The 22,272-nt window shown below is 32.3% G+C and overlaps 1 protein-coding gene across 1 annotated transcript in view; it reads right to left on the bottom strand.

Annotated features, from left to right (window-relative positions):
• Positions 1 to 22,272, bottom strand: part of LOC131851953 (ankyrin-2-like) — a 68,678-nt gene that overhangs the window by 2,822 nt on the left and 43,584 nt on the right. Inside the window, exons 29-51 of the mRNA XM_059202514.1 lie at positions 21,456 to 21,615; positions 20,901 to 21,066; positions 20,035 to 20,247; positions 19,651 to 19,781; positions 18,976 to 19,145; positions 18,437 to 18,577; positions 18,161 to 18,337; positions 17,873 to 18,036; positions 16,632 to 17,804; positions 16,338 to 16,541; positions 15,846 to 16,106; positions 14,763 to 15,570; positions 14,427 to 14,654; positions 14,082 to 14,208; positions 12,759 to 13,810; positions 12,549 to 12,685; positions 11,412 to 12,474; positions 10,899 to 11,015; positions 10,465 to 10,560; positions 3,781 to 9,427; positions 2,476 to 2,597; positions 1,223 to 1,380; positions 171 to 327 (exon numbers count right to left, since the gene is read on the bottom strand). Of these exons, the coding sequence (XP_059058497.1) occupies positions 171 to 327; positions 1,223 to 1,380; positions 2,476 to 2,597; positions 3,781 to 9,427; positions 10,465 to 10,560; positions 10,899 to 11,015; positions 11,412 to 12,474; positions 12,549 to 12,685; positions 12,759 to 13,810; positions 14,082 to 14,208; positions 14,427 to 14,654; positions 14,763 to 15,570; positions 15,846 to 16,106; positions 16,338 to 16,541; positions 16,632 to 17,804; positions 17,873 to 18,036; positions 18,161 to 18,337; positions 18,437 to 18,577; positions 18,976 to 19,145; positions 19,651 to 19,781; positions 20,035 to 20,247; positions 20,901 to 21,066; positions 21,456 to 21,615 (12,672 nt within the window). The remainder of the gene's footprint in view (positions 1 to 170; positions 328 to 1,222; positions 1,381 to 2,475; positions 2,598 to 3,780; positions 9,428 to 10,464; positions 10,561 to 10,898; positions 11,016 to 11,411; positions 12,475 to 12,548; positions 12,686 to 12,758; positions 13,811 to 14,081; positions 14,209 to 14,426; positions 14,655 to 14,762; positions 15,571 to 15,845; positions 16,107 to 16,337; positions 16,542 to 16,631; positions 17,805 to 17,872; positions 18,037 to 18,160; positions 18,338 to 18,436; positions 18,578 to 18,975; positions 19,146 to 19,650; positions 19,782 to 20,034; positions 20,248 to 20,900; positions 21,067 to 21,455; positions 21,616 to 22,272) is intronic.

The raw sequence follows: 22,272 nt of genomic DNA on the forward strand, positions 1-22,272 counted from the left end.
AATAAGGTTTTGGCCACTGCAATAATATCTTTGATCTATATATGTGTGTATATATATGTATGTACATCTACATAGCGACCTACAAATGTACATGAAGACAAAGTTGCAGGTTTCCATTAGTCTAATAAATAATGATATAGTTAGTAATAATACTCGTTGATTGAATATACCTCTAAGAATTGGTGTTTCTCCGATATAAAATGTGGGCGCGGCCGTTTCGACTGCCGCCTCCTTGACGGAGTTGTCGCCGCTCACGGCGCTAAGTGTGTCGGTGCTGTCAAACATAATGGTCCTCTCCTTTGCTCGAGGGATACGACCGTCTAATTCCTAAAATTCATTAAGTGTTTCAATGTAGTCGTAGTTATAATATGTAAATACATGGGAAAATTCCCATTATAACAAGTTTTGCAGATTTGGTTATAATTGTATTCATTCTTCCACGCTATATGGTCATAATTTTATTTAATAAATTGGAAAGTCAGATAAACATTCTGACATTTGCAGTAAAACGGTAATAGTTACCTATGTCAATATTAATATTTGATGCTAAAATGTTTTAACCCTTTTTAGAAAAATATGCATAATGCTAATTTTTTAAAAAAAAATACAATATCTGAATAAAATAAAACATTACATCCCGATATTTGACACACATACGAATATATACTTTTTTGTTTATTGTTAAAGTATGTGGTCAAATTGAGAATAGATTAAGAGAGATCGTCTATCTAAATTTTTTGTCAATAGAACCTTAATAATGGTATGATTTAAATTAATTATCGTCGAATTTCGACCACTGCGAGGTCACTAGTATACATAAACAGTAATTATCTGAAAATAGCCAGTGTTCCGAAATATGGTACTTAATCACACTTAAATAAGATTCTTAATTGTAAATGTCAAAAGTAAATATAGTGACTACAGATGGACCATATCCTAGTTTAATAGATACTTTATAAAAAGCCATGTGAGTAAAACTAAGGAACTCTTAGTCTTACTTACTTCAGTCTCCAATCAACTTGCTACGTATGCTGTGTTTCAATTGAAAGAAATTAAGAGGCATGATATCTTAGTTGTTGTAGATTTGCAACAAATTTACGGCATCACGCGGTTAGTTTGTTTGTCATTCTAACTATATAAAAAAAACTTCATCTGCAAATTCAAAGGAAGATAAACACGTAGCCTATATAACATTAGTACGATTTATTTAACGAAAACGCACCAATCTTTCTGTGTCCGAATCCGGTTCATGTACTTCATAATCATGGGAGTAGTGTTCACTTGTCGACTGGTGTTCTAGGCTCTCCATCTGTACTGTAGTCACTGGATCCAAGGTGTCCAGTGAGGACACCATCGTGTTCGACCCTGGAGGGCGTACCGCTGTTATCTTTCTGATTAGTATCAAGCTCGGTGGGGTAGCAACATGTACAAATAATAAAATTAAAACATATCATAATAATATATTATTGTATACAAGCTAGGATGGGCCATTTTTTATTGTGTTCATGCCATTCTGTAGATACTTGATTATATTCCAAAGCAGAAAATTAAGTTATGCATGGCGCAGATAAAAGTATAAATAATTACATAATGGTTAAAATTACATAATTAATATTAATATTCTGTGATAATGCTTGCCAAAATTTTCATGCATAATATTTGAATATTATAGTAATAAATACAATAAAATGTACTTTGATTATTTAAGATGTAAATGTTTACATAAAATATATTTATATATACGAGTTTATAATAATACACTTGAAATTTATATAATAATATGAGTTTAAGGACTTCAGACCCGTACCGAAACATCCTGTTAAGATTTTAAACTAGCATGCTTTTATGATATAGAGACCCCGCCCGTCAAAATAAAGTGATTTCAAATATATCCAAATCAAAAAGAATTGCATGTAATTTTTTATGTCTGATTAACTCTCTAGAATTGAAAATATCGATAATAATTAAAAAAAATAACATTAAATTCAAATTAATTACGAGTATATCGAGTATTAAATTTGACGCGGTGATTATTTATATAATACATACAATTAAGAAAAATCACGGGCTCTTACCACGTTTTGCCCGATATTTCGGCTGTGTTTCAACCGCCATGATCACGGATAAACTGTAGATCAGCGGGTAGATGGTAAATAAAAACTTTTATGGGCAGATATATTCGTCACACGTCACACGTCTTCGTTTGTTATTGAAACTCGATTGATATTCATCTCTGCAAACTATCTTCACGTATACTTAATACACTTACTGATCGCGAATTTTGTTTTTGTTTAATTAAATCAATTACTGGATTCGAGAATTTTTCCTAATTGTATGTGGGCATATCAAGAGTTTCAACATCCTATTGCGTAACTTTTTTAAATCCGAAATCCTTATTGTCATGTCGATGATAATATAAATTAGCATAAGGCAAGCAAAGTTTTCGAGTTAAAAATATTAAATATAAACCCTTACCTCCAGATGTAAGAGACCCTGTCATCGGTGTATCAACTTCGTAGTTGTAAGTCGCCCTGGTGGCATTTGAACTGGTGGCTTCTAAGCTGTCAGTACTGCCTAACATCAAATCGGCTCGTGCTCTAAATAATAAAAAAAAACTTGTATAAATTTATACCCTCCACCATTCACAAAACTGTTATAAATAGATCAAATCATCTATTAAAAAAGTGGCTATAGTAGAAATAATATATGTATATTCAAATAAACTTATCTAATATAAGTTCTTTGAATTAGTCTTATTTTTTATACTACCACTCATTCGGAACGCAGACTCATCACAAGAAGAACAACGAAGAAACTTGAAGGTTGATCTTTTAAAGCAAGCAAATAAAAATGCGTATATAAATTTATTAAATATTAATATCAATTTATTTTATATAAATATTGCTCTAAGTAAATATACTACTGATTTTACAGAAAGTAACTAAATATAGTAGAGGTAAAGTATGAAATTGCCGTTACTATAGAAACTTTGAATTAATATAAAACCTATATGGTGAGTCATTTTCGAGTGAAACTTTTTTCACAAGATACATATGACATTCTTCTCTTAAAAAATGTCCAACATAATTTTTTTTTCTTTCAGTTGTTTTTTTAATCAGCTTAGACGTGAAAGATGGCATGACACATAATAATAATGTTGTTTTTCTTTATAAATAAGAGTTAATTTACGTAAAAATTATAAATCAATCATGACAAAATTATTGTGCATTACGTAAAAATGTCAAATCTACTCCATTATGTAATTAAAAATAATTTATATTGTGTTAATTGATTGGTCTTTGATAAAATATGGTTTAGATGGGAGTACCACTCGTAAATTGTACTTGAAAGTCTATATGTAAGTTCAATTATTTTCAAAAGTAATAATAATAATAGGCTAGGGTAACTCATATAGTGCCATTTAATACCTATTGTTAAGGTATATAGACAACTGAAACAAATACTAAAAGTTTTTTTAAATAAACACATATTATATAAAACAGCCAGACCTATACAATCATACTTATGAATACAAATATTTGTACCACGCAAAAAGGCGAACTTGCGACCATTGGAAGCAAGGCGGTGTTCTAAATCGCTAGACTACCGAGGTCTTTATCATCGTCATCATAGTCAAAGTAATAATTATACGATTGTTTTATACTATTCAAAGTTCAGTCATACGTACATACATATATATGAAACACATACTTACTAATTCCATACAGAAAATGTATAGATACTGTATACAGTTATTTTTATTATTAACATTTTTCTTACCTACTAAAGCTTCCAGATGAACTCAATTCTTCATCTTGGCCACTCCACGAACCACTTGCAGGATCTGTGAATTGTTTACCAGAAAATGAAATAATGCTGTGAGCTATCGACCTCCCGGATGAAGGTGAAAGTTCACGGATGACACTTCCTTCCCTTGAAAATTCTAGATCTTCAGGTTTATCTGAAGACATTATTATTGTTTGTTTCGTCACAGTTACTACTTCTCCCTCAGATGTATGTCTTTCCATAACTGTCATCAGACTATCCATTTCTGATGACTGAGATACGATCGAGGAAGACATTTCAGACCCATAAGACATTGAACCTTCGTCAAATGGCTTAGGTCTCGCCGGAATATCTACAGCACCATCTCCGTCTGTACTAGTTACAGTTTCAGATACTTTTTTTCCATCTACAAATTTCTGTTGTATGACGGTGGTAGTTCTTACAACTTCTATAACACCACCATCTGTAAATGTTCTAGTAACGGCACTTGATGTTTTAGACTTTTCTTCTTGATCTAATATCTTCATCATTTCTTCACAATCGCCTGGTATAGATTCAGCTGAACCATCGCTAGGAGCTGCAGCGCAAACAAAAGATGAGGACTTCGTACATTCTTCTATTACTTCAGCAGTTTTTGATTCAGATGATTCTTGTTCAGGTTCAGGTACAAAAAATGCTCCTCTATCATCATACTTTTTAACAGTAATAACTTTTGGTGTTACCTCTTGTAGTTTTTGTTCTACAGCCATTTGTTGATCAATAAGCTTTCTAATAGCTGCAGAATCCGTTAACATTTTTTGTGACGGACTGCCATAACTACCTACCTTCTGTGACGGACTTCCACTTTTTTGTGATGGACTGCCAGTCTTTTGACTGGGACTACCACCTTTTTGTGGTGGACTACTTTCAGAACTTCCACTATAAGAGCGTTTTTCTCTTTCTAAGAAACAACTACTGACTTCTTTAGGATCAGCTAACAAGAGGGCTTCTTTCTGTTTGGCAAGTATTTCGGCTTTAAGTGCTTCAAGGCAGGCAGATTCAAGACCTTCAAATTCCTTTAAACTTGATATAGAAATATCATCACCTTGACTTTTACTCAGTATATATCGTCTAGGCAATGATCCATTTAATGAATCCTGTGAAGATGAAGATTGTTGTTGATATTGTTCCATTAACGCTTTTTCAAGATTTTCAAATTCTTGTAAAGAACTAATTGAAATATCATCATTTTCACCTCTAACACGAAATCTTATACGTGAAGCCATTTCGGATTCAGAAAGGCTTCCGTATGAATTTCTAAAACTGCCATAGCTGCCTATAGATTCTTTTTGAGAACTTAAACTACCAATTCGACTTGCATCGAAATCAGTCATTTCTTCCTCTTTTATATCTTCTAATGGAACTCTTTCATAATCATACCTTGGATCTCCTTCAAACTGCATTTGTATCCAACGTTTGCCAGCTTCAATTTCAGCTAACTCTTGAGCTTGTAATTTCTTTTGTTCCAACTCATACTGAAGCAATTCTTCATCTGATAATGACCCCGAGGTACTGCTGGTACTTTCCTGTTTCTTCGAAGTCTTCGATAAATATTCTTCAACTTCGGTATCATGACGTTTTACATACTTTTGTGCTTTTATTTGCAAACTTTTCCCTTCCGTGTCAGTTTCTTGTGCTTCTTTTGCTACTTCTTCTATAACGACAAAATCATCCATTTCATTTGGCTTATCTAATAATTCAAATTCTTCACTGTTTGGTGAATCTTGTTCTTTTTCGTAAGTATCAATATTTTTCTCTTCCGTTGTTACTACGAGCTCAGATTTGCTACTCTCTGTAATAAGTTCAGATTTAAGCTCCGGTGTTTCAGAAATGTCATACATATCATCCAAAACATACTCTCGACCATTATCTGTTGATAAAGAACTTTGACTTGGTGCTGATAAAGGCGTCTGTGGCGTTGACATGTGTTCATGAGTTTTTAGACTTGATGTAGAACTCTGTTTACTTTCTAGTTGTGAATCTGGTGTTTTCACGATAGACTTTTCAACTTTTGTCTTAGGCACTGATGAATCACTTTTTGATTTCAATATTTCTTCATACTGTGCTGAACCTATTGGTATGATTTCAGACTCTACGTCAACAAATTCTCGCTGAGTAGGTATTTTCTCAGTAATTGGAAAAGGCACAACAGTAACCTCTTTTACTACTTTTTTCAAACATTGTTCTTCAATTTCGGCAATTTCTTTTTCAGGCACAGTTGCATCTGAATACGCTATCGTTTTCACAAGGATTGTATGTTCGCTAGAAGGCTTTTTGGTAGCAGTAGTAATGCTGCCAAATTGTACTATATCTTCATATTCAGAAGAACCAATAGGAATAATTTCATTTTCGACGTCAACAAACTCTCTCTGTGGTTTATCTAGTTTAGTAACTGCAAAAGGTAAAGCATTTTGTTCAGCAGTTGATATTTTTTTAATATCTTCTTGAATACCATCTGCTTCTGTATCTGAAGGAGGCAATGGCGTCGGTATTTTATGTTTTGATGATAATGATGATGATAATGTAATATCAGTTTTCAATTCACCAGATATTGTCGTGTCTAAATCCTTTCTTTCTTTAGATTTATTTTCATCAATTTCTATACTCTCTGTGGTACCTTCAATAGGAAAATGTTCAGGAATCATTTCTTTTGGTTGGAATCGCATTTCATGAGATCTTTTCATTTTACCAACAGGTTCAATTACATTTGCTTTATCGTCATCTTCATCGCCAGATGCTTCATCTTCACTCATATCTTTAATCTTTGTGTCTTTTTCAGTTTCATGAAGAAACTGTTCTATATATGTTGTACTTTCCATTAATTCCTCCTTTAATTCATTTGCAGAAGGTACAAGTGTTTCAGATGCATCAGATATATCAATACTAGCTACATGACTAGACCCATCGGAGTCAAGACTTTTCATACTGTCTCTCGAAGCGAGTGAACTTGCTGCGGTATAATAGTCCTTGGAAGTTCTCAGAGATTGAGACGAAATATCATGGCTTGTTAATGCAGATTCAAACTCTGTTCCGCTTTGAGCTGTCATCATAACATCTACATCTGATGACAAAGGTCTACTTTCAGATTGCTCAAAGCTATGGTAATGACTTTCACCAGAGCTAGACCATCCTTCTATTTCAGAGGCAGACCGTCTCTCTACAATTCCTAATTTAGATTTTATATGTTTTTGAACTCTTAATTTAACTTCTGGACTGCCTTTAGAAGATCCGTCTCGATCAGACAGAACAATTTCACTTTCTGTCTCTAGTATAGAATGTGGACCACTATCTGATCTTATGGATATATCGCCGTCTAAGGGTGGACTAGATTCTTTTATATTTACAGTATCTCTTTCATCATCTGAAGTTGTTTCTTCTTGAGAACTTACTTTATATGACATGATTTCTGATTGTTGACTATCTAAGGCTACTTTTTCTTTTACAAGTTGTACAGCACTTTTATCGATCTGGTCATCCCCATGTTGTGGTTCTTCAGTTATAACTTCGGGTCTGTCTGGACTTATTAAAAGTTTGAATTGAAATTCCGATGGGGATTGTTTGTATTTGCTACTACCATCACTTTTTTCGCTAATGATTTCTACTTGCGCTGCTTCAAGAGACTGCTTGACTTCATCTATGGTTTTTTCCAAAACTGATAAGTCAGCGAGTGGCTGAGCAGACATTAATGTATCAAAATCCACACGTTCTGACTCAAGTTTCGTCGCATGAAACTCGGCAGAGGAAAGATCAGTATCATAACCGCTACTACAAATGTCCTCCATACTCTTTTCTTTCACGAGTTTTATTTCTTCTTTTTTATGATCCGTTCCTGTTAAAAATGCTGAATCAGCTTCAGTAGAGAACTCTGATGCATGTAGTGTTTCGGCACTAACCGTTGAATCTATAGATTTCTGTAACACTTCACCTTCGTGAGATTCTAAAGACTTAACCATGTATTCAGTGTCAATGCTTTCTCCAGATTTTATCATTATATCTTTAGAAGTAGTACTAATATCATCAGTAATCTCAAAAGTACTTGGTGACATATCTGTTTTGAGCGGCTTACTAAAGAGTTCAGTGCTAGTTTCAACAACGCTTTTAAGTTCTAAAATAGTATCATTATCAGAACTTTTTTTGCCCGTAGATGATTCTAGAGTAGTATCAGTTCGCTTAAATGAGTTTGGCGTGTCATCAGCCATTTCAAAAGAATCCCTCTTTTGAAAAGACATCTCCCAAAGCTGATCTTCTATTTCATGTTGTGGTAATTTAATAGGTGACTTTACTTTTTCTTTCTTAAATGTATCACCAATTTTATCATCATGTGGCAACTCTGGTACAACTTCTGATTCAGAATGGGTATCTTGACTTCCAGTACGACTAAATGTACTTTTAACAGGTGATGTTGAAACTTTAATTTCTTTAATAAAATCTACTTCATATATCTCATTATCTTTTTTAAAGGACTTCGATTTACTTTTTGGGCTTGCTTCAGAAGAACCACATCTTTCAGCTGTCTCACTCCTAAAACTAGGAGCATGTGAGGCATCTGAACTAAGATCGTCATGATCTTTACTTTCTATTACTGATTCTTCTTTGTGATGTTCAATCTTTGAACTAATTATTCTACCTTTTTCTGAAACTTCGGTACTAGAGACAACTTCATCCTTTTCGACTATTTTAAGAGATGAATCGATAAATGCTCTTTTAGACTTCGTATCATCATCTTCTTGAATATTTTCTAATTCTCCTGGTTCAGTGAAATATTCTTTGCCCCATTGTTCATGTGATAAATCTCTTTCTGATATCTTTACTTCATGTTTCTTCTTTATTGTTTCATCCTTCAAAGCAGTCATTTTTTCTTCTGATTTAGTTTGTCGACCCGTATACAATCCTTGTTCTAAGAATTCTCGTTCTACTTTAACTATATCTGTATCATCTGTACTTTTAAACACTGTTTTGGTCTCCAAATCAGATCGTTTTGCTGAAGCTTCATGAGCTCTTTCTGTCTTTTTTTGAGAAGTTTCCGTTTGATCACCGTCTATGCGTACCGTTGTCTTTTCTCTGATTTGATGTTCTTGACCACGCAGTTCATGTTTTGTTTCAGTTTTAATAATAAGAGAATCATCATCAGAAGACGACACTTGCTTAGTTTCTGAAAAAAATTCTTGACCTGATATTTTGCGTGTTTCAGTTTCTTTATGAGATAAAATTGTACTGTAATCATCCGTTGTATGAAATTTAGCAACCATATCAGACATAGCTGCTTCGGGATCAATTGATTGGAATTTTAACTCGGAGCCTTCAAAAGTTTTGTGTACTGAAGAAGATGAAGTTGAAGTTTCAATTCTGGATTCAGTAAAAAAAGTATCAGCGGACGATATAGATTTCTGCATTTCTTCCATTTTAACTGCGATTTGTTCCTTTTTTATTTGATCAATAACATCAATACTTTTTTCTATAGTTCTATCAACTAATTCTATTGCTCCACTAGTTAATGTTGGTTGATCAACATTTATAAATGACAAATTGTCTGCTAAATGTTTAACCGGAGATTTTGGTCTGGCTGCTTCACTTAGCACCTTAGATGCCTCCATCAGTACATCTGTAAAGAAGAAATTCGCATAAAAATGCAACCAAAACTAAATAATATAAGGTGCTTTATTTAAGTTATAGTTTGAATTTGGTGATTGTCATAGTATTATTGTGTTCTTCAATTTATAATGTCTTTATAAAGTTTAAAACATTTTTTTACGACTGATCTTATATCCATTGCTATTTTAAATAGCCTGTGCTAAAGCTTAAATTATATATAAAAGTGTGATGAAAAAGTGTAGACAACAGCGATGGAAGCTTTAAAATGATAGTAAAATTAAACAATGAAAGATTTAGAATCAAAGCGAAACATTACTCTATGTGATTGATGTGGTGAAAAAATTTGCGAATTAAAGATAAATAGTAGTAATCCTTTTAAAAACAAAGCAAGAATAATTCATGAAAAAAATATATGAAATTTCGATTCTGCTTGTGGCTCCACTTACCTATTGCAACGTAAGGGCTCCGCAAAAAAGAAAATAAAATTTACTGTGCTGACAATTGTTGACTGTGACAGGTTATTGAAAACAAGGTCATATGGTTTTTCTCGAATATCGTTTTTTTTTTAATTATTACAGTTTAAATGAAGTGGGAGTGCTTATATTGGTATCTAATATCATTGTGCTTATAATTTACTTAATTTAAAGGACTCCGTTACCAAATATGCATAAATTCAATTTCGATGTTATTATTAGAAATTATATTTCTGGGAACAAAGTCTTATATTACATATATAAGAGTGGAACTGAATTACAAAATACACATGCGATAACTGGCATAAAACTAAAGAGTGTGGCAAACAAGACTCTCTATGACAATGATTGCTTCTACTAAAATTAGGAGTAAAGTTTCGCTATGACTCTACTTTGCCACTACTTTCACTGCAATAAGCCTGTAATATCTTTACATTATATTTTATAGTTAATTTTACTGTATGATTTTGATACGTGAACATAAACAAATATTTTATTAAATAACCGTCTGATGAAAACATAATTTTTTTTTTTTATTTTATACTTTAAAACTATTGTGTGAATAAACACTGACCGCTCTGGTGTGCCTCAGTCTCGCTAATAAGGCTATCTCCAGCAGACGATGCCCTTGGTGACTGACGACTTGCATCCAGGAACGAAGAATCGGAACCTACGTTTAATGGTATATTAGCTACTACTTCTAGCATCTACTTATAGTAATTTATGTCGGGAACACCTCTGTCAATGTTTACTATTAATCCACATATTTAAGAACAACGTTTTCTACGTGACTCTGTTAACTGTTACTGAAATTGTGTATAATTATGAAAGAAATGTTTGTTTTATTTTAAAAATACAATACAATTACACAAACTACTTAATGCGTGTTTGTTCAAAAAGGTTCTTTGTTATAGCTACTGACTATTTGGTTAAATATGGGTTTCATTAATAATGAATAACTCATAAGGTATAAAAGAAATACCTACATATAGTAATGTGCAAATGTACCTTTTAGTTGTAGCCCGGTTTGCTTATCGCCAGTGCCTTCCTCCGTTTTACATTTGTCTTTTACTATTAGATCAACTGGTGATGGAGGTGGGGTTTTTGAGAATTTAGACACCAAGTCTGTGTAAAAAATAGATATACAAAAATATAAAAATATTGATTATTCACTTTTATTATACATAGATATGTGTGGTGGTTGAGAATTTCACAATAAAATCCTTTGCTCATTATACGTTGTTTAATTAATACTAAGTATATTTTTGGTGCACATCTTTTGCCCTTTTTTTCCATCTCTCAATAATCTTTTTTTCTTTCAATTATACCTTCACTCCACACTCATATGTCATTCACTCATTCTTTCATGTTTAGATATGTTCACACTACAACTAATTCAATGGAGATACATTCCGTATCTCCATTGAATTAGTTGTAGCGAGAATTTCTGATATTGTAAATAAATTATACTATATATGTATAAAACACATATGCATAATAAAAATAGAAATAAATACTGACCATGTGCTACATGACTCGAATCTATTCTTATAAGAGCTCCTTGTGATATATCATCTAAAAGATTGGAACACCTTCTATGTAATTCTGTATTATCAGGAATATTATCAGATTCTCTTTTACTGTCTTCACTTGTTTTATAATTTTGATCTATGTCTTTAAATTGTTCAAGGGGTAATTTTGCACTTTCTTCTTCCTTTTCGAACTCAGATTTTAATTCTGCAATTTTTTCATCAATTTCACCGATAAAGTCGTTTTCAATATCTCTTTCTGTAGCTTTGACTTTATCCAATGATCTGTCTTCTGTTTCATCCAGCAATATACTGCTTTCTGCCATATTAGAAGTTTCTCGGGATGAGCTTGACGAAATTTTTATAACTCTTGATATTGATTTTTCTTCTTCTTCTATATATTCTTTACTAATTGGAATGACATCAGATACGTCGGATGCTAATGTCTTTGAAGCGTCAAATGAAGAGTGATCGTCAGAGAAAGTCTTCTCGTCAATAGATTTCGAATATTCTTTTACACTTTCAACAGAGGCTTTTGAAAAGTCTTTCGTCAAATCAACAGTTGAATCTTTAGATAGCTCATTAGTTGCAAAATCTCTTGATGTATCTTTACTATCAATAGAAGATTTTGAATAATCTTTTGTTAAATCTATAGATTTTTTTGATAAATCTGGAGTTCCTCGATCATCAACTTCTTCAAATCTAGAGTCATCTTTTGCATCAAAAGACATTTTAGAAGGATCTTTAGCTAGATCTGCGCCACTTAGTTTAGAGAAGTCAGCTGATGTACCATCTTCTAATACCGATTTCTGATCGTCATCTGATGACTTTGTAATTGAAGATATAACGGTAGTTACTGAAGATTCTGTAGTCGATTTTGAAACTAAATCAGAATGTAATATTCTATCTACGAATTGTGTTTTTTTAGTGAATCTTTCTGAAGATTTATCATCGTCAAAATGAGTTGAAGTTTGTGGTTTATCATCAAATTTGACTCCATTAAAAGTTTCTGGGAAATCTTCTACGTACTTTGTATCATCCCCGAAGTCTTCAGCCTAATAGAAAACAATAACTCTTAATAACAGCTATGTATAAATAAATCAATATTGATATAATTTATTATACAGACCTCTTTTTCTGGAAAATCATCAGCATCATCAAGAGAATCAGTTCTAATCTTCCTAGCATCAAAACTAGTCTCCACTACTTTACCATCATAATCCGAATTTGGTTCGATTATTTCTAAAACTTTTGCTTTGTCCATATCTAAGAAACATAATATAAAATTAATAAGTAATATTTAACCAACCATTTATTTAAAAATATCCATAACACTTACCCGATTCAGAATCAGTGTATATTTGCTCTTCAACTTCTTCAGGTGAGCTTTGAACTGAAAAAGTGCGTGGATGTTTTTTCTTAGGTAATATAACTATTTCGCCACTATCCCGCGATAGAGATTTTATTAAACCCGGTCTTTCTTTAACAAATTTCTTTGTTTCTTCATAAACAATTTCTTTCTTTGCTTCTATTTCACGTTCTTTTATGTCTTTTGAGGATTCTAAGTATTCTTCGACAGTAGTGACAGCTTCTTCTATAATAGAATCAACAGACACTTGACCTGCAATATCTTGATTTTGAGGTTCAATCAAAGGTTCATCTAGGGACACATCAACCTCTTCTGAAGCTTGTTTTATAATAATCTCTATGTTATCCGCCATTTGCTTCATAGCCGAATCGGATTTTTTCATTTCTGATTTTATTTCTGTTACTTTAGTCTCAGTAATCATGCTACTGAATGTTTTAGGTACTTCATCCTCTGTTTCTGTTTCAGACTCGGCTATCCTTTCAAGAGATATAGCAGGACTAATACATGAATGTCTTCTCTCTTCTTTCTGTGGTACTTTAGCATCATACGATCTTTTTTCGGATTCAGTTACATCTTTAGTAATACTTTTTATATCTTTATCTAATATTGGACTACGTGATGCTGCAGCAATAGAGCCTTTTTGTAAAATATCGTCAATCACAGGTTTAACTTGTTCTTTTGTAATTTCTGAACTTTCTTTTAACTCCAAATCCTTAGGGGCAAACTTTTTATCTTTTAGACTTTCGATATTCTCAGCATCAAATTTACCAAGAGTATCAGTTCGAATTTTAGAGACATCAAATTTACTACTCTTTACAGTCATTTGTTTAGTCTCTTTAATGTGCGGTTGCACTGCCTCTTTTGTTTCAGATATTTTCTTATCGTCTGCTGTTTCTAATACTATATTTTTTTGAGAAGCAATTATCAATTCACTTTTAATAGTAGAAATAGTTTCTCGCTTTATTTGTTCTTCTCTTTCCCTGCATAAAAACTCACTTACCATATTTTTATCCGATAATGATCTAAAAATATATTTTGTTATTATTTATAATATCATAAATATATAATTGTGCCAAAAAATATTATTTTAGAAGTAAAAATAGAGCAAAAATTGTCCTGGACAATTTTTATTTAAAGAATATATATGGTACAAAAATATAAATATAGTACAATCAAATAGATAATAATTATGCGCATTGAGCCACCCAAACTCTTTAATTTCATTGTCACGTGTTTTACACGACATATATTAAAATAGCAAATTTAAAACGAAATATTGAATTAATTATTCACCCAATTTCAGCAATATGTGGTAATTTAGGTACATAATCAGCAACGTGATCTTCTGGAAAACCTTCAACATCATCTAACGAGTCGCCATGTGTTAACTTAGCAAGTTTAGCTTGTTCGGTTGTTTTTCCTGAAATTGAACCAAAGTTGTTATTAATTTTTTTTATACTACGATAGTGATAATTAAGAATACGAACCATCTGATAATAAACGTTTACCGTATCTTAAGAACGTCTGAAACACCAGGGACGTCACATGCGCATTGCCAATACTTATTCTATTATATATACCAACTTTACCACTAAATTATGTATACATCAGTCTTAATATAAAATTAATACATTTTACCTGTCGATATTTTAGTTTTAGATTCCGTTTCATATTTTGAGTCTTGTTTATCCTTAGAGAAATCAACATGAGTTCCTTGCGTACCAATATCATCTTCCGACTCTTCGAATGTGTAATCTTTAGACTCCGTTAAACTATGAGCATCTGAAAGACGTTTCTCTTCTAAACGAAGCTCAGCACCGGATCCTGAGCTTGCCGACGTTACAGACTGACGTTTCATCACATCAACTGCAATATGTATACCGACATTAAAATATTGTAAGAAATTATTTATTATATTGTTTCATAGAAATGAGTACATACAAATTTAATTTTTGCATGTTAAATACTACTTACCCTTTTCGATAGTATCGTCTTTCAATATTTTAACTTTTTCAACATGAATATCCACTGTTTCTGTAATAATTTCCTTAACGACAAAATCTATATTTCTATCTTTTTCATTGTCTAATATTCGATCTCCTTCTTTCGCAGCATCATCTTCAGATGACTTTTTATCCGTTACTGCATCTTCTGAACTGATTTTATCGGAAATGCCTTCAGACGACTTTCTATCAGATATCTCAATCTCTCTGCTACTTTCTGAAGAAATTTTATCTGACACTTCTTCTTTATCAAAAGATTTGTTAGCTTCTTCAGCTTCCGTCACAATCATTTGAAATTCTTGTTTTAGTTTGGGTGGCTCTATATCAATCTGTAAATCACTTAATTTTGAGATAGATATGGATTCTGTTCTGGAGTGTCGCTTTGGTCCCATTTTTTTAAATATTACATCAGTTTCTTTGTCTGATTCTGAATCTTGTTTGTCTGAGTCAAGAACTTTTGAATCTATTTTTATAGAAGTAAAACCAATACTTTCTTCAAATTTCTCGTCACCAAAACCACTGCCAGAATCAGCTGTTTCTTCATATTCTGCTCTTTCATCGAAATCTGATGAAGATACTTTTTGTTTTACGTCAGATTGATCTGATTTTAGAGATTCAGCTTCCGAATGACGTCTTGAGTCAGTATGTTCAGAGTCCTCTAATGAATCTGAATATATGCGTTTTGAAAAGAAACATTCTTGAACAGAATCATCTTCTGGCACGGTTTCTATAAATTGGCGTGCTTTTGCGCTAATGACAGGTGAATCCTTTGGTGATACCTGAAAAAATATCCCATATATTTTCAAGTAAAATCTATATTTCCTATATAGGATAGTTATTTTCTTTGTGTTATGATTTAATAAATATATTTTATAAATAAAAAAGTTAAAATAAAGCAGAGAGAGGACGCAGTGCAGTATGCTTATTTGAGAAAATTGACTTTTTGTTACAAGTAACGCATATCATTTGATATGATAAAACTGTTAATAAATGAAATCATGTACAGTTACATCTTACATATTAGATGACAATAACTGACAGTGTATATTATTACCTTTCCTTGATCTCTTATAATGAAAGAAGAAGCGTCTACTTGTGAACTATATTCACTTTCATATTTCAAAAATTCTAAAGTTTGGTCTATGGCTAATTCTGTCTTATCTGTTATTACACTAGTAACAGATTTTAAAATTGTTGTGTCTTTGTTCAAAATTGGTCTGTGAGCTGGACTAGTACCTATTTGATCTTCTAAGTCAGAAAATTGTGAAGTTTCGTCAAGAGAATCACTTCTATGCTTAGAATCTTTTGAGTAAACCTAAAAATTATATAATTATAATAAATAAGTAATCTATTTAATATTGTTTTAAAAAAGCAATAGTACTAAATAATATATTTAGCAACGATATGATATAGTTTATTGGCAATAATAAAAATAAAGTAGCGAACATTGATTAAGCTCTCTAATCCGAATCCTTTACATATTTCATGAATATGAATTAATTGTTTAATTTAATTTCATGATATTACTTTAATATAGTACCATCACCTTAGATTCAGTTTGTGAAATTAAACTAAAATCCTTTTCTGTACTTTGTTGTAAATCAGCTAAGGAATCTGCCTTTCCTATGGCTGATGGAATTGGCGATTCTTGGGACGATTTTACATCTTGTATATCTGAACCTAGTGAGTCGGTCTTAGTATGTTTGCTAATATCTGATATCATACTTGCTACCGACTGTTGTGTTTCAATCTAAAAACAAATTCACTGTGAATGTAAATTATCATATGTGGAAGTCTGTATTGTAAACTTCTATTCTATACATAATTCGAATAAACCTACCTTGCTTTCTTTTAAATTTTCCCTAAGAGTAACAATCTTTTCCTCTATAGCTTCAGATATATCTTCTTCACTAACTTTACTACGTAATTCCGTGGTCATTTGTTTCTCAAACTTTTTAATTTTAATTGGAACACCTTCATCGTCTTTCTTATCATCATCATCGTCTCGTTTATACTTATCATCTTTTCGGTCATTGAGTTTGAGATCTTTAAGGTGGTGTTCAAAATTATCATTCAATCCTTCCTTTTTTCCAAACAATTCTTTATCAAGTTTTACTTTAGTCATTTTTTCTAACTTGATAGTTGTTTGTGATTCAGTTTCGGTTTCTGAATCTGTTGATTTCTTTAAAAATTCATTGTCTTCTTCTGATGATACTTGGACTAGTGTAGAATCAGTTCTAATTGTTTTAGGAGTCGATTTAGATTTATCTCCCTGTTTTATTTTTGAATCAAATCGTTGTATTGTTTCCTTAACAGATTTGACAGCTCCAACGTGTTTTTCAGTTTCTATTAAAACTTTGTGAGTAATATGTTCATGCGTTTCCATAGTCGATATTTGCTTCGACTGCTCTCTAACAAATTCTTGTGTATATTCAATCCCTTGGTCTTGTTCCATTGTGTGTTTTTTCAAAGCTTCTTTAGTTAACTTCACAGTTGTCTTAGGTATGTCAACTAAAGGGTCTTTGATCATTTTAGATTCAAATGAATTTATTTTGTCTTTTAATGTTGTTTCAGCCATATCCTTTTCTTCCGATATTATGTCTGGTGATTTATCACCATCATCTAATTTTTCTTCAACTCTAGAACTGACGATTTCTTTTTGAGATATTATTTCTTTTGTGAAAGAATCCATTTTACTTTCTGCTATATGTTTTACTTCAGTGCTTTCAGCCGTTACTGATTTTCGAGGTGTAATAGTGACATTCGAAAAGTCACCGGAGGGAAACCTCATCGATTCATTTCTCATATGTCTTTGTAAATGTTTTGGTGTAGGTTTCGCAGGAGACGATGGATCGAATTTTCTAAATTGTTCTATAGGCCTTTCAGTTGGTTTTGGTTCTTCTTTCTTTACTACACTAATGTCTTTATGAATTTCTATTTCAATTTCTTCTTCAACGGTATCTGGTGAAGTTTTAGACCTTGTTCTTTCCAATTTTGGTTCTTTTTCCTTTACCTGTAAAATAACTAAATTAAATCTGCAATACATTCAAATAAGAATATTATATTGGATTAATCACATACTTGTTGTTCGATGTCATGGAATTTTTTTATGTCGGGTTTAATTTGTGTTCTAATTTCTATAATTTCTTCACGTATTTCTTTCTTTTGTTTCGATGCTGGTATTTTGCTAGAACTTAGTTTTCTGGTTATTTGTTCCTTTCTCTCAGCTACACTGCGCTTTATGTCTGGAAGTATTTGAATAAAAACCAATGAGTATAAAAAATAAAAAAAAATACCATAACGCTTAATGCTTATCATTACGATTGTTTAATAAACTTATTATATTAAATTAAATTTATTAGTTTTCACCTTCATCTTCTTCGCTTTCTTCGCTAGGAGTAGGAGTTCTTTCTATTTCACTCTTGTCTACGATAGATTTTTCTTCAGGTGAATATTTAGCTTCATCTTGATCGTGTTCCAAATCTCTGTGCTCTGCTGTTTGATTGTCATCATATATCTTATCTTTAAGTTTATTGTCTTCTTCAGCTAAAATAGACATTGTATTAAATAAAATATAAAAATGAAATCTCTTATAGATATTTATTAAAATATAAGGGGTGAATAAAATAAAATATTATTTTCTACCTTTATATGCCTCAATTTCTTCAGAGGCTTGTCTCTCTTGGTATATATTACGTTGTATTCGTCGTTCGTTTGTAACTTCCGATTGTGGAGCAATAATGTCATCTCTGCCTATCCGGCATAGCGCCAGTTCCAGTGAATTATCTAAAAGTTAATATTTGAAATATTGAATCTAAATATAACATCACCCTTGTCTACAACGAGCGAGAGCGTTAATAATAGTATGTAGCTATGAGGTATCTTCCATTTAAGTTCCTATTATAGGATACGTAGATGGAGTTTAGAAAATCTACACCATGGATAAGGATTTACCATAAAGTTTCTTTTATCTAGGACATGAATATTACTAAAAGCAATGTTAATATAAATTAGGTTAGGTAGGCTATATAGTATGATGTGCCAGTAACGATTTATGCCAGCAAAGTGACGTGTTATAACTAGAAAAGTGCAGATTTTTCAAACATTGTGCAAATCTCAGAAATTTTGTATATATCGACAATAATTTGTATCCTTATGATTTGACTTGGTGTTTATTACTTTACCTTGAGCTTTAGTTCCAGATTGAGTCTTCCAAAGCTTGAGCATAAGTTGAGCCTGTTCGGGTGCTGTGATTCTTTTCGCTTGAATCTGATTCACAGTTGCAACACTAACACCAAGCTCATATGCTAGAGCCACCCAATCCTTACTAAGGAGATTACATATATCTTCCAATCTAAAAAATAAATAATACCTTAAACTCCTGCCGTATCTTCTTTAGCAGACCGACTATAATACCAACAAATTTAAAAAAATCATGTATTCAGTCAATAAAATAGATCAATGAAAACACTTTATAGAATATCGAATATTGTAGCGATTGTGAATAAAAATAGAGGCCTATGTAGTCTGTTAGATACATTTTATCCGCCTTTACTGTTTCGATCTGTGGTTAAATAGAGAGATGATATAAATCAGTTTTTCTTCCTGTGGTCCGCGGACCTCTGAAGTTCTGCGAATATATCCCCTCGGATAAATCTAGAGGTCAGCCATCTTCTCCATGAATATTTAAAGGAATACATACTTTCCAGCTAGTTTCGTAAACGTTATGTATATTTTTCTTTCTTAGTATTCTTGTGGTTTTTTTATTAATTGGTCCTTGAAATTGTGCCTAATTTTCTAGTGGTTTGTGGGCTAAATGGTTAAACGCTGATATAGGTAGATGATGGGCTTCAAATTACCTTGGATCACCTAGTCGCTGCCGCCATATCAATTCTTGCTCAACGGTTCGACGTGGAAGTGAATCGGTTGGTATTGGGCTGGTCCTCTCCATTATAGTATCATCTGGTACCATTATATTGAGTACCGCAATCTAGTAAAATTACAAAAAATCAAATATTAACATCAAATAATCCATTAACTATTCACTATTTTCGGTTATCTTATTCATGTTACCCAAAAAGAAATTAAAGCAAGCTCGTGGTTATGATTCTGTTTTGAATAAATCGTATTTTTTTTATAGTATATCTCAATATAGATCCTAAATACAATACAGAAGAAGAAGAAGGCACATATAGATACTAAAATCGTCAATATGCAACATAATACAATAGTTCAACACTTACCGGCGCTGGCGATGGTTCGCCTTTAGGAACCTTGGGATCTCTCATGAACTGGCATCTACATATCGGTTCCAAATCTTGGGTCTTTATCATGACCGGAAAAGCAACTCTGTTCTCCCGGAATGCTCGGAACGGTATTGCGAGTTGCTCTCCAGATTTTGCTATTGGTACGAGATTACCGCCAAATTCTAAATAAATTGGTTTGCCTTCATGAACCTTAAATATAAATTAAATATTCAGAATAAGATTACAAGGATTTAAGAACCAAACTAGCATAGTTCTCGAGTGACTCACTCTCAGCGACTTAGAAGCGCAGAGTAGAACAATCTCGAAAAAAAATACAAAATAAGAGGCATGACATCTTAGTCCTCTGGAATGGCAATGCATCGTAGGAGTTATGTGATAATGTAGTGCTATTTATTTATGTAGCCGACGGTTATCGCTTACCATCAGATAGGCCGTCACTTTGTTTGCCTGTCTAATGGATGAAGAGCAAACTAAAATTATTACTTAAAGTCGATATATTCAGGTCTGGCCCGTATTATTGGACACAAGAACTATAAACTATAGAAAGTGTTCACACAGTTAATAGAGTTCAAGTTGTTTCTTCCAACATTTTCCACAATTACAGTTGGTATACTTATACCCGACTGGAAAAACACAATAATTTTTGTATATTTTTAATTTATGGTAAAAATTTACATCGGAAGATTATCACATTCAACGTAGTATCCTCATACTTCATAGATTATTATTTTATCAAGTTCTTTGTCGAGATGTACAGGTAAAGGTAACTCTGTAGGTGTATTATGTTATATTTATAGTCTACTAATTAATCGTACATTATACAACATTAAATTACATCTTACCTCAACGTCTCGACTCTTAGCGACTTGTATGAAGCGTTCAATTCGTTCTAATGCCTTGTCTTCCTTATCGTCGGTAACACAGAACATGCGTAGTTGCGCTTGGCATTCGTCTGTACGTTTTGCATAGACCACAAAACGAGCCATGAAAGGTACGTGAATCGCTTCCCTAAAATATTAAATCAGAAATAATAGTACGCCAGCTATTCATATAACTAGAAATTTATATAACTACGATGATGTCAATGAATAAACTATTTAATACTGGTTGTCCAAGAACTTTATACTCTATAGTATATGTCTCCCACAAAACGAAGTACTGTAATCAAATGGAAGCATCCATGGAATTTATACTGAGATAAATAATCTCTGAACAGGTATCCCATCAAACAACACCTAAAATCTAGACGGGAATGCAAACATTTCTATTGCTGCGTATGAATGCAAAAAAAATAATATAACAGTTATCTTTCCCTTCCCTTTACATTGCTCAGTTAGGGTCTAGATATCTGTGTGGATCATCCCAGGTTGTTATTTTTATTGTTAACAAGTACTTGCCTATATAATTCAGTTGCCATTTTAGTAGCATCCTCGATATGACGACAGTCAATTAGCCAGTATCTAGCCGAGACGGTTGTGGTAAATGATACGCAATCATTTACAAAAGTAAGTGGTGTATTCTCCGTAACATCTTCCCAATGCGCTCGATTTGTTCCTCCTGTATTCACAAATATACTATTGCATGTTATTAAATTCGTGATTCCATTTAAACACATGCCACTTTGTTATAAACTATTTGCTTCTACAATAAGATGCCTTTTTATTTGCTACTAGTATCATGGAAGCTAATAAGGCAGTTTTTAGCTGTCGATACTGCCACAATGATTATGAGTCTACAAATTTAAATCACATGCCAAAGCAGTCCGTCTACGTATATTTTTCTCTTATCTATATACTACTTATCGAATTATATATCAAATAACGTTAGTTTAAATATATTCTATAATACTTAAATAGTTTTTGTACAGAAATGTGAAGAATTTTTATGACAAACAGTAACATTTTGTATTCAGTAACCGATGTAGAAGAAAGATTAGAAATTAGAAAGATAGGTTAACAAACAAATAAATAAAAACAATAATAAAATGTTTCCAAAACGGCCTATAGCAAACACACAACAAGCAAAGACAACACATCACACGAAAACAAATAACGTACCATTTTATACTGTTTTAAATGAAAATGTGACTGATATTGTGGCACACTATTTACGGTCACCTGTCTCTTAAAAATATAGTGCTTTAGTCTCAAAATGAAAACAATGATTCTACTTTGTCAACAAATTGTAAAAATTACTGATTCGGTTATTCGGAAA

Source organism: Achroia grisella, unplaced genomic scaffold, assembly GCF_030625045.1.
Source record: "Achroia grisella isolate CSIRO2021 unplaced genomic scaffold, CSIRO_AGI_Agris_v1 utg1174, whole genome shotgun sequence".
Taxonomy (NCBI): Eukaryota; Metazoa; Arthropoda; class Insecta; order Lepidoptera; family Pyralidae; genus Achroia; species Achroia grisella.